This window comes from Oncorhynchus gorbuscha, linkage group LG03, assembly GCF_021184085.1.
Source record: "Oncorhynchus gorbuscha isolate QuinsamMale2020 ecotype Even-year linkage group LG03, OgorEven_v1.0, whole genome shotgun sequence".
NCBI lineage: Eukaryota > Metazoa > Chordata > Actinopteri > Salmoniformes > Salmonidae > Oncorhynchus > Oncorhynchus gorbuscha.
Window position 1 is genome coordinate 79,070,131 of NC_060175.1, and position 12,972 is coordinate 79,083,102.

General features: G+C 43.0%; 1 protein-coding gene across 1 annotated transcript in view; it reads left to right on the forward strand.

Annotated features, from left to right (window-relative positions):
* Positions 1 to 6,219, forward strand: part of pex14 (peroxisomal biogenesis factor 14) — a 101,217-nt gene extending 94,998 nt beyond the window's left edge. Inside the window, exons 8-9 of the mRNA XM_046343845.1 lie at positions 2,075 to 2,166; positions 3,647 to 6,219. Of these exons, the coding sequence (XP_046199801.1) occupies positions 2,075 to 2,166; positions 3,647 to 4,136 (582 nt within the window). The 3' untranslated portion in view covers positions 4,137 to 6,219. The remainder of the gene's footprint in view (positions 1 to 2,074; positions 2,167 to 3,646) is intronic.
* Positions 6,220 to 12,972: the final 6,753 nt, after the last annotated feature.

Sequence of the window (12,972 nt, forward strand, 5' to 3'; positions counted from 1 at the left end):
TGCTATAATGCTTTCTGTACATTACTTTATTATGAACATGGTGTCATGCCACACTTGACAAAGGAAATGACCACATGGCCATTTCTGAAATCACAATGTCAACATGACATAACACCTTATGTTCAGTTAGCATGGTGTATAATGCCAGCTAACATATGTCATGTTGCCATGAATAAGCGTGGTTATAATGCAGGAATATTATGTCTGCGGACAAAACTACCATACAGTTGCGTCAACCTTCGCTGTAGTGCACAACGTAGGGAATAGGGTGCCATTTGGGTTGTATCCACAGTTTTAAGTAGGCATCATGACTGTGAAGCGTTTCCCTGTTTCTTAGGTAAGAGTTTTACGTCTTGGAAATCTAGAAGAAGCCTCAGCCTGTGGAGCAATAAAAAAAAATATTTCCAAAGGTAAAATGAGAGAGAAGCACATTCCAACCGTATTGTGTGGGGGGCCTTGGGGAGACCTTGGGGATTAAGATGCTTCTAATAAGGTGAACCATGAATGTCTTCACCAAGGCTCCGACCGATGCACACCCAGGACGGTTTTGGGGCTTTATGTATCAAGCGTCTTCGAGTAAGATTGCTGATTTTAGGATCAGTATTGCCTTTTAGATCACAATTCATAAGATTTCATGGGACAGAGGGCACCTGATCCTAGATCAGCACTCCTACTCTGAGAAGCTTGATACATACGGCCCCTGATGTTCCCTGGAAAACACTGCACCCTCCCTCCCTCCGATGTAAATGAGTCTGATCCCTCTCAGATGTGATTCAATTAATTTCTCTTAGATGTAATTACAATTGAAAGAGACCAAGTTATCCGTCTCACCGTGATAGGGTGTCTCAGCTTCCTAACTAGCTGCTTCTAGTGAGTCTGGAGTTCTTAATTACCGTTTTTTAGTATTATTTTATCCTGCTTTCCCCACTTTGTTTTTCTCCTTTTCTCTGGTCCCATCCATATACCGTCCTTCTCCCCTTCAGAAACAAAAAGGATAGGGGTGCAGGTCTGTTCGGTTAGACTACCAAGGGTCCAAAAGCACCTGCTTGTCCAGGTGAATATGGGCTGGTTTTAAGAGTATTTTCCCGGTTGAGGAGTGTCCATTACAAATGCTAAAGTGTATTTTTCTTTAACCAAATGTGGATTTTCGCTAAGACAGTGATAGCTAAAAGCAATTCGGTTCACGCTGGCTATTGCAGTTGCATAGAAGGACTGAAATGTCATAGAAACAAACAAAATCGACGCTATTGGCTACATGTTCACATATTGTGTCTTTCTTTTGATGAATGACTTCATACGTCTGCTTGGAACAGAAATACAATGGATGGATTTTTTTTCAAATTATTTGCTATTCAAATATTGCCAGAGGCCATTACAATTAGCCGTCATTCCCTGTCGCAATTCATGCCATGCCAGGCTGTGTGTGATAACACTCACCTTTGATAAAAGAAGAAAAATAGCTGTCAACTTATGGTTGCCTTATGAATGCCCCTATTGTTCAGGATAAGGTTCATTATCCAAAACTGCCATCCTGCCCTAATCCATTTTGGGAAATATGGAAAACTATGTAAAAATTGGAATGATCCACAGTCAAGTGAAACCCAATTTTTTTCTGCACGACTTTTGACTAGGGCCCATAGGGCTCTGATCAAGAATAGTGCACTATATAGGGAGTAGGGTGCCAGTTGGGAAAATACCACTACCTTTTTGTGACGATCCTGTCTACAAAGATGAACTTTAGTCCAGAGGCTTGTTGTTTGCTCCCACCCCTCTCCCGTCACATGGGGACTTGTATGTAGACTCACAAGCTGTTGTGATATGATTACACACCAGCTTGTGTGGCATTAGGCATTTGCTCTGTATGTTTACATCGCTGCCCTCTCAACCATTCTCTCGTTTGAAAGTGTTATATCCTGTTAGGTCGCATGAACAAATGAAGATCACAGAGATGTAGCAACATGCTTGACGAAAGTAGCTTTCTGTCCTCTTTTAATGTTGCTTATGGACCTAGACTGTACTGTATGCTCCCTGACCCATGGTATGTGATAGTTTATCTTCCCTCTTCTTCCAATAGGCATCCTCTTCAACCAACCGCATCCTGGATACCCAGACCATCGGCGATCTGAAAGCTGAAATAGGGTCATTGAAGGGCTTGCTTCTCGGCAGGTAATAACTCAAACACTGTGGTTTCGTTTAAAATGGCACCCTATCTCCTATCTAGTGCACTACTGGCGAAAGGTAGTAGGACTTGCCTTGTTAAATAAAATAAAAAATATATAGGGAATCGTTATCGAAGCTCATCCTGCTACCTTCCTCCGCAGCGCCTTCAGCTCTACCCCGTTTGGCACTGTCTGTCTGTCACAGCATGAAAATGGATTCTGTTTTGTAATAGTCATTAGCATGCATGATTATGTACTCAGTGCCGCTAATGAGGCTCAAAGCAACAGTTTACGTCGGAAAAATCAGCCAGATGAAAATTGCCTCAGAACTGTCAGGTTGTACATGTTTTGTTTTCCTGTGTACATCCTAATAAGCTTTTAAGTATTTTGTTTCACTCTCCTTTGCCTGACTTTCACAATAAGTTTTGTGTAAGGGGTTAATCAGCGAAGATAAACACAGAAGCACCATCTGTCGCCAAACTTGTTCTCTCTCTTTCCCTATTTTCAAATGACCTGATTAGGCAGTAAACATTCTGTATTCCTTTAGTGCAGATCCCTTTTAAGGCGTAACCATTTCTTTTTGATCTTGAAAGAATTAATGAATATAATTTAATATCTTGGCCAATCTTTAGCAGGTGTGGAGAACATCTGGCTGTTGAAAAAAGCACTACCTATTTTTCTCTTATTTATTTATATATACACACACTGATAAGGCCAGCATCCCGGAGTCGCCTCTTCACTGTTGATGACTGGTGTTTTTCGGGTACTATTTAATGAAGCGTCTGTTTCTCAAATTAGACACTCAATGTACTTGGCCTCTTGCTCAGTTGTGCACCAGGGCCTCCCACACGTTCTTTTATGGTTAGAGCCTGTTTGCGCTGTTCTGTGAAGGGAGTAGTACACAGCGTTGTACAAGATCTTCAGTTTCTTGGCAATTTCTCGCATGGAATAGCCTGTAATCGAACCCACAAATGCTGATGCTCCACATTCTCAACTAGTCTAAAGAAGTACAGTTTTATTGCTTCTTTAATCAGAACGACCGTTTTCAGCTGTGCTAACATAATTGCAAAAGGGTTTTCTAATGATCAATTAGCCTTTTAAAATGATAAACTTGGATTAGCTAACACAACGTGCCATTGTAACACAGGAGTGATGGTTGCTGATAATGGTCCACTGTACACCTATTTAGATATTCCATTTAAAATCTCCCGTGTCCAGCAATAATAGTCATTTACAACATTAACAATGTCTACACTGTATTTCTGATCAATTTGATGTTATTTTAATGGACTAAAAATGTCATTTTCTTTCAAAAACAATAACATTTCTAAGTGAACCTAAACTTTTGAACGGTAGTGTATATGTGTTCCCACTATGGGAAACAGTAATCTTTCCAGTGTACAAGTTTTTGATTGTGATGACAACATTTTGATTTGGATGACATGATGTGTGTTGAACGAATATCCCTGCCTTCTATCTCTCTCCAGGAGGCAGTTCCCTGCATCACCATCCGTCCCAAAGATTCCCTCCTGGCAGATGCCCCTGAAGCCGGCCACCATCTCCACCAGCTCTCCTTCCATCAACCACACCAACAGCAGCAGCGACATCTCTCCCGTCAGCAACGAGTCTGCTTCCTCCTCCCCCATCAAAGATGGCCGCCACAGCCCCCAAGACGCCCTGGGAGGTCCCGACGGAGCCCACGGCCTCAACGGAGAGAATGGTGTGGGGCTGGGAGGAGGAGCCACACTGCCCCCCCTGGACCTTAAGGATCAGGTCCGCATGGAGGTGCAGGGTGAGGAGGAGAAGAAAGAGGAGGATGCGAAGGAAGAAGAGGAAGATGACGTGAGCCATGTGGAGGAGGAGGAGCATCTGAGCGTGCCAGCGGAGGATCGTCGAGGGGGGGACGGACAGATCAACGAACAGGTGGACAAGCTGAGGAGGCCCGAGGGGGCCAGCAACGAGAGCGAGGTGGATTAGACCAGACCGTGAGCACAAAGCACAACAAAACCCCTTTTTCCTTATGGTTCTCATTTCATTTGAAGGTCCTGTTTCAGTCTGGTCCCATTTGACCATTCTTTCTGTAACTGTACTGTTTTGCCTCTGTTATATAGTGAACAATCTCAATTATGAGCGAAGGTTTGAGAAACATAGCAACAAAAAAAAATGTTAATGTTGGTGTGTCTGGCCCTTGTAAGCACCTGGCTTTCATCAATTTACTTTTCATCATTCAAACAAAACGATTGCATGCCTGGGAAAGTAATGTGAAGTTTCAGCAGGATGGGGGAGATAAGAGCAATATTCAATACAAATTACTATCAAAAATGATTTGCAATCCTGCTTTCTCTTATTCCTTGTGTGGCACTTGGTACTGTCAATTTTCATGACTGACAATAATCACCTGGTGTTGTGAGCTTGGTTTCCAATGTATCTGAGCTCATTTGAAGAATCATTTGAGGGTGTGTCCCAAATGGCACCCTATTCCCTATGTAGTATGTGTTCCAAATGGCACCCTATTCCCTATATGGATTGTGGTCCCAAATGACACCCTATTCTCTATGTTTTGGCAAGGGTCTGTAGAACTTTGGTCAAAAGTAATGCACTATATAGGGAATAGGTTGCCATTTGGTACTCAGCCTGAGTAACCTGTTCTGGACACCAAAGAAATTGTATGCTCCCCTATATTCTTCAGTTCTATGTAAGGAGTCAGACGGCTTGTCCCCCTGTACTCGTCTCAAAGTCACCCCAGAGATCACTGAAAATATTACTGGGACTGCGTCTGAAACAGAATCCTATTCCCTATCCGATTCACTACTTTTGACCAATAGTAGGGCACTCCATAGGGAATAGGGTGCCATTTCAGACGCAGCAGCCTGTCAACAGAGCCGAGGGAGAGGACAAGCAGCGTTAGGCTAGGGCAGCGTTAGGCTAGTGCAACGTTTAGGATCTTTCATGTGTCCCCTCACATTGGTGTCAGTCTGTCAATAATTCAGAAAGGCCAGGAGGTGGCATTTGGGCTGAAATAAAAGCCTTGAAATTTGAGATTAGAACACGATGACGGGTTTTGTTCCATGAGCGTTCAAGAGTGCTGAAAGGAAGGGAAGATAAATGTGTTTTTTTACCTCTTTCTAAAGGGGCTGCCTCGTGCATTCTGTCACTCTGTATGTGGTGAGAGAGATCCCAGCCTGCCTCTTCAGCTGCATCTCAGTCTCCAGCAGGGCTAGCTGAATTGGTTTATGAAGTATGTTAATAATCAAATGATCAACAAATAACAGATGTATTAGTTCATGCAGCTTGAAATGTCAAGGAGGCTAAAAGCGGAAATCTAATCGTGAAAGCCCTGTTGTATTATATTTTATTTCATGACAAACCCTCCGGTCCAAATTATATAGGCCTCCTACAGTGAGTAATCTTTTACGCTAAAACAGCGCCAATATTTTGTAATTAAACCGTATAAAACAATGGATGTCGCCATGGATGTTGTGGCAGGTGGGAATCTAGCTCTGAAGGCAGAGGTGGGGGCGGGAGGGGGAACTGAAAGTAATGTATGAATACTTACATTATTAAATTACTCACTCGCCAGCTGATGAGATAGAGAAAAAAGGTCCATGAGTGAAAATGAGGGTATCAGCTCTCTTGTGGTATTTTGACTTGCATCAAAGGGCCTTCAAAGTAACACAATAACGGTAGAGGGAGGTGAACCTTTCTAAGTGGCAGCAGTCATACTCCGCAAACGCTGTGTCTATTAGAATAGAACAGGGTAGTAAAGAATCTGAAGTTTGATACTGTCATGAGAGATTCTTTTGTTTGCAATTGTATTGGACATGATCTGACATTCTGATCTATGAATTTGTCTGCGAATGAAGACCACTGGCTGATAATGTGGGCAGAATTGCTCAAATGAGAGGTCCCCAAGTGTCACTCATGCCTTTTAAACTACTGCAGTTTCACTGACTGGTCCTCTATGTATAAAATGTACCCAGCTTATAATTGTGACTGTATGAGCTTCTGATATCAAACAGAAATGTATATTATTGTAATAAATTTGGTTTATCTCAAGTTACTTTAATTGCCACTTTTTTATCGAATCAATTAGGCCGTGATTCAATCTGACACTGGGGTACAGTGCCATTGTAGGGGTGTGTAACAGTACACATATTTGTACCAAACTGTTTGGTAAGGGGACTTTGGTTCGGTTCGCACCGTGAACCTGAATGAATACATTATTTTTTAAATGACAAAATAATAACACTAGGCCTATAGGCTATGGCTACACTGCGTTGTATGTCTGATTCTTGAGTAAATCTGAGCTGAGAAAAAAAAACACATTTCAGGCTATTCCGTTAAAACAACTAGAATTTATGCGCAGGTTGTAAGCAAATCATTCTAATCGTAATTGCCGCATTTCAAACTGTCTATTTGTGAGACGCAGCCGAGAACTAGTTCTGTACGATCATGGCGAGTGGTGGGGTCAATAAACCAGAGTTGGAGGATCCTCAATCATCGTTTAATCTCCAGTTTGGGAACATTTTGGCTTCCCAGTAGATTACAACGGCGATGGACAGAGATAAATTAGATAAAATGTTAACAGTATGTCGCCACTCTCAATGAAAATTGCCTATGCATCTTTTCCACTCTGGTGCTGCTTTTGTAACCATGTGGGAGGTGGGAATTTATCAGTTGTGAAGTCGTAAATACCAGTTGGATACATTCATGTGATTTGAACTTGTTGAGAAACGCTGATTGGCTAATGGCCAACAAGCTGCATTAACCATAAACTAAAAAGATCAGCTATAATGCTTGTAAACAAATTTGAGTTTAAAAAAACGGATTGCTTTGTTGTTTCATTTAACTGCTGAAAATGCTGTTATAGAGGCCATTTCCTTAGTAGATGACGTCAGAGGTCAACATGTGGGAGAAGTGGGTTCTTAGGATGAAAGGAGAGTTTCCCACTTTAAATGACCAGTTTGAGGACCATTCAAGTGGTTTTTCCAAGCCAAATGGTAAATTCACACTTGGTTACAAACGCACCATGACACTGCCTCCTTTAGTCCAGATGCGCGTTTGACTCATAAAGGCGGCATGTCTGGAGCATGGTACATCTCCCACTCGGTGGTAACGTGATGGGCTGTCACTGTTAAGTAAACATAACACAGGGTGCATTGGTCAATTCATTGCAAAACTCGGTTTTGGTTTGCTTATATAGAGCGGATACAACAGGTTTGCTGAAATTGGCGCAAAAGGGAAGTTTATATCATTGGCTTGAGCACTTTCACAATGTGCCGAAACCCCCTATTCTCAGCCACCGAGAATGGGCACATATCCGCGGCAATTAAACAAAGCCTGTAAAATATATAAACATAGCCTACCTATCGATCTTGTAATGCAGAGGGGAGACGATGTTGTGTAGTTTCTTTGCGTTTCCATCTTGCTCCAGTATACTGTGGTGATGTTGGCGTAAATCAAATCAAATCCAATTTTATTTGTCACATACACATGGTTAGCAGATGGTTAGCAGAACAGGCAGTGGCTCGGGTGGTTGATGTCCTTGATGATCTTTATGGCCTTCCTGTAACATTGGGTGGTGTAGGTGTCCTGGAGGGCAGGTAGTTTGCCCCCGGTGATGCGTTGTGCAGACCTCACTACCCTCTGGAGAGCCTTACGGTTGAGGGCGGAGCAGTTGCCGTACGTACCAGGCGGTGATACAGCCCGCCAGGATGCTCTCGATTGTGCATCTGTAGAAGTTTGTGAGTGCTTTTGGTGACAAGCCGAATTATTACAGTAGGCCTCTACTTAGAACTTAAAACTTGCTACCCTCTCCACTACTTTTCCATCGATGTGGATAGGGGGGTGTTCCCTCTGCTGTTTCCTGAAGTCCACAATCATCTCCTTAGTTTTGTTGACGTTGAGTGTGAGGTTATTTTCCTGACACCACACTCCGAGGGCCCTCACCTCCTCCCTGTAGGCCGTCTCGTTGTTGTTGGTAATCAAGCCTACCACTGTTGTGTCGTCAACACATTTGAGGTGTTGGCAGATGCAGAGAGGCCCAACAATCCTCTCACAACAGACAATGCTAGGAACATTGTGAATACTGAACATTGAATGGCATTTAATTTTCACACTGTACCGAAACCGAACAGTGACCACAAAACCGCAATACATACCGAACCGTTACACCCCTACACCCTTAAATTTCCAATTGAGCCGACATCTGTGAATGAGTTAACGTTGCCTTTAAAAGCCGCATTGTCTACAAGGGCGATCAAATTGAATCCCGGCCCCAATCGTATGTCTTTGTAACAAAGACATTGCTACATTAATTCAAACAAACATGTTAGCATGTTTTTGTTTTTCTGCTGCTCATTATGAAAAATACTATTTTGGTCTTGGGGGTGTGTGGTTTGATGTGAGTGTGTTATGTTCGCATTTCGTACCCTGGCAGTTACTGTAGCAACAACATAGCCACTACCACTTCCTCAGAATAGTCAGAATTAAGATAATCAAGACATCTGTAATTAAATGATGCATGAGATAACGAGCAGGATTAGTTACAGTGTTTTGGACAAATCACGATTTCGCAGTTGTTAGAATCTTTCGAATTTCGAAAGGTGAGTGAACATTTGACCCATAGACTTAACTTGCAAAGAGAGAGGGTAGAACTCTTCGTTCCATCTCCAATCCGCGTTCTATCTATTATTTTAACTTGTATGGATCCAGAACTCAATTGAGCGTCTGACAAATTACGCAAGATTTTAGTTCTGGGTTAACCGAGATTAGTGCACTGCAGACAGTATCGAGTCAGGTGGTTCTTGCTGTGCTCAGGACTGATTTTGAGAACCTGTGTACAACTTCATCATCAGCAAGCTGTCAAACTATTGTAAATAAAGCACAAGCTGCTACATGCTGTTTATCACTAGATGGCTAGCTAAATTCCATCTCTGTGTTTGTCAATGAAGTTAGCTAGTAGTAGCTAGCAGGCACATTAAGCAGGCAGACCACGTTAGCTGAATCAGTTTATGAAGTCACTGGCGAGTGGCAACGTTTGTTTCGGTTCCATTTTGTTTTTTTACAACTTTCTCTATCTATTACCAGAGTGGACTTCTGTCTGGCAGTGTTTCATAGCGAAAAATGTTACAAAACAGGTCGCAGAGGGACACAAGTCACTTGCGAATGGGTTTAGAATTCTGGAATATTGACAAGTGGCAGTTGGGATGCAGGTGTGCATCGTCTCAATTCTCATTTTACCCAAAACAATGGCAGACTGGAGTGGTCCCTGTCCAACACATCAGCAAGTGGGCCCTCCATAAAGGGCTTAGGGGCCAAGAGTTCTTTCAACATAATATTGGCGAGGTGTTGTCTTATGTAAACTAGCCCGCTGCGCAGTGGGCAGGTCTGTCTTACTGTCTGGAAGCTACAATTGGAAAGGGCACAATCAGTGCAGCTGTTTCATCTCATGTTAGTGGGCAAGGTTGTAATCCAAACCCAACCCAATGATAAATGGTGACGACCTCAGTTTTAGAAGATACTGCCTTTGACCAAAATATCCTACTTACATGTTTCAGTCAATTTTAGCACTGGAATAAATGTTTCTGAGTCATATCGATGCGTTCAGTTCCTCTAGGCTCGGTGGGATTTTCTAAATGTAAAGGTCTATTTTTATTGTGTAGCAGTGGAGAGAGTATATACAGTGGTCCATGGAAAAGACCTTGCTGTGTGTTTCAGGTTTCATAGAGCAGCACACTATAAAAGCCTTTTAAAAGTAATTTACGCTCGAGACAAAATGCGCAGACTACCGTGAATGCAGTCTCTGCGAAAGTCAGGGAAAATGCCTTTAAAAGGCGTATTGTCAGCTGTCTGGTGCGCTGCGCCTTGGATTGAATCATGGCCATGCTGAGTGGTGTTTTACTCTGTTTACAATGCAGCACATAAAATATATCATTCCTAATCAGTATTTTCTATTTGATCTCCAGAATTATTAATATACTGACTCCCCCAACAACAACAAAACGTTATTAAAAAAAATACCCATTCCTCAGGTGATACGAATATTCCAGTGCATTATCAAGTTTATGAATTTCATTTGTCAAGGTCTGAATGATCAATAGCTTTTCACATATTGATGAGGTGAAACTTCTTGGTGGCTCGATACGGCATCCCTTTGTAATCCATTAACCTCTCCCTGGAGTTCAGGCCAACCTTAGATTTATAGAGGCCTACTGTAATAAATGCGCTTGTACGTCATTTAGTGTCTTATGGGACCTGCATTGCATTCCTGGCCCAGAATGCCCTCGTCTATCCTGGAGTGCGTCCCAAATGACACCCAATTCCCTACATAGTGCACTACTTTTGGCCAAGACCCATAGGCTCTGTGGGGAATAGGGTACCATTTGGGACATAACCCTCATCTATCCTAATCTTCATTTCTCATCTCCATCTGAAGGGGACATTGGCCCGTCCGTCAGTCGCCACACTCAACCCCAGTTTGCATCTAATTTCAAAACGAGTTAATTGCCAGCACCAAATAACGCGAACAACTGTGAAGGGTCTAGAATCCCCAAACAAACAGCCACATTAGCATTCCAGATTTAGGAATTCCAAATTTGTTGTCCAAGCAGCACCTTGGTTTTGACACTGGTTGGCACCCGGTTAGAAGACTTAACCTCATCAATCTTGCTGCTAAACGGAGAGCACTCAATAGGATAGTGTATCGACGCGCCTCTGAACTCCATTGTTCAGCAGGTTAGAGGGCTGAGTGTCTCCTCGGATCAATGTGAGGGTTGTTAGCTCTTACCAGCCTGGTCTGTGAGGAGGCTACTGTGGTGCTGCCTGCCACACACACACACATGCACTGTCACACACACACCTGCTGCTTGTGGAGGCTCTTTGCTGAAGTGCTGGTGGATGACTGCCTCTAATGACTGATTCAGGATTAGGTCTCTTTTCTAATCCTACTGACTTCAGGATAGGATTCGATCGGCTGAACTGATCTGAGGCCATGGGCAACATCAGCCTGGAAGAAGGCTCGTCACCATTCACTTCTGGCTACCATACATACACTACATGACCAAAAGTATGTGGACACCTGAATGTCTCATACCAAAATCATGGGTATTACTATGGAGTTGGTCCCATCTTTGCTGCTATAACAGCCTCCACTCTTCTGGGAAGGCTTTCCACTAGATTTTGGAACATTACTGCTGGGACTTGCTTCCATTCAGCCACGAGCATTAGTGAGGTTGGACGATTAGGCCTGGCTCGCAGTCAGCATTCCAATTCATCCCAAAGTTGGAAGCACATAATTGTCTAGAATGTCATTGTATGCTGTGGCATTAATATTTCCCTTCATTGGAACTAAGCTGCCTGAACCATTAAATATTCCTCCTCCACCAAACTTTACCGTTGGCACTATGTACAGGTAGCGTTCTCCTGGCATCCGCCAAAACCAGATTGGTCCGTCAGACGGTGAAGCATGATTTATCACTCCAGAAAACGCATTTCCACTACTCGAGTCCAATGAAACTTTACACCACTCCAGCCGACGCTTGGCATTGCGCACGGTGATCTTTTTTTTTTTTTTTTACCTTTATTTAACTAGCAAAGTCAGTTAAGAATGACAGCCTAGGAACAGTGGGTTAACTGCCTGTTCAGGGGCAGAACGACAGATTTGTACCTTGTCAGCTCGGGGATTTGAACTTGCAACCTTTTGGTTACTAGTCCAACGCACTAACCACTAGGCTACCCTGCCGCCCCCTTAGGGTTGTGTGCAGTTGTCGGCCATGGAAACCCATTTCATGAAGCTTCTGATGAACAGTTAGTGTGCTGACGTTGCTTCATGGAACTCTGTAGTGAGTGTTGCAACCCGAGGACAGACAATTTTTACGCGCTTCAGCACTCGGCGGTCCCGTTCTGTGAGGTGTGGCCTACCACTTCGCGGCTGAGCCGTTGTTGCTCCTAGACATTTCCACTTCACAATAACAGCACTTACAGTTGACCAGGCAGCTCTAGCAGGGCAGAGATTTGACGAACTGACTTGTTGGAAAGGTGCCATCCAATGTCATTGGCACTTTGGCCTTATTGAAGAGCTCAATTACTTTCATTCTACTGCCAGTGTTTGTCTATGGAGATTGCATGGCAGTGTGCTCAATTTAAATAGCTGATTCCACTAATTTGAAGTATCTACCACAGCAGGACTGTGTTCATTAGGCACCAAATGGAAGAAAACGGAACTTTGTCGAAGTTAAGAAACATAACAGCTCTTTTTCATTTTCCGTTGCAATATTTTTTGACAAGGTATGGTCTAATGAATACAAACCAGTGCAAGTGAAGTGGCCTAAAACACTTTGCATTGGAAAGGTCACAGACAATCAGACCAATGGTGTGATGGTGGAATACTCTTCCTCTTCCCTCTGAGATAAGATGTATGTGGATCGCAGCATCAAGAGGGTGGAATTGGAACTCTTTGATGTTCACAATTATGTGGATCTAGGCCCTTCTCATCACCGGGGGGCTTCTCTCTCCTCTCGAAAAATCCTCTTACACCCGGGAAATCCGTGTTTGGGTAGATTGTATCGTAATCTGAAGGGCGTGCTGAGGCTATTATTTAAAATATGAGATCATTCACTATGCTGCTTTCTCTGGGGAAGAATGACTTTAGAAACAAGGTCTGCACTCTTTTATAGTCCTTATTAATAGGGTCATTCTCAACATTAGGAAGGTGTTCCTAATGTTTTGTACACTCAGTGTAGATTCTACACGTTTCTGGAACTCTACACTTTATTTGGATAGTCCATATGCTCTACAGAGGTTCATACTATCA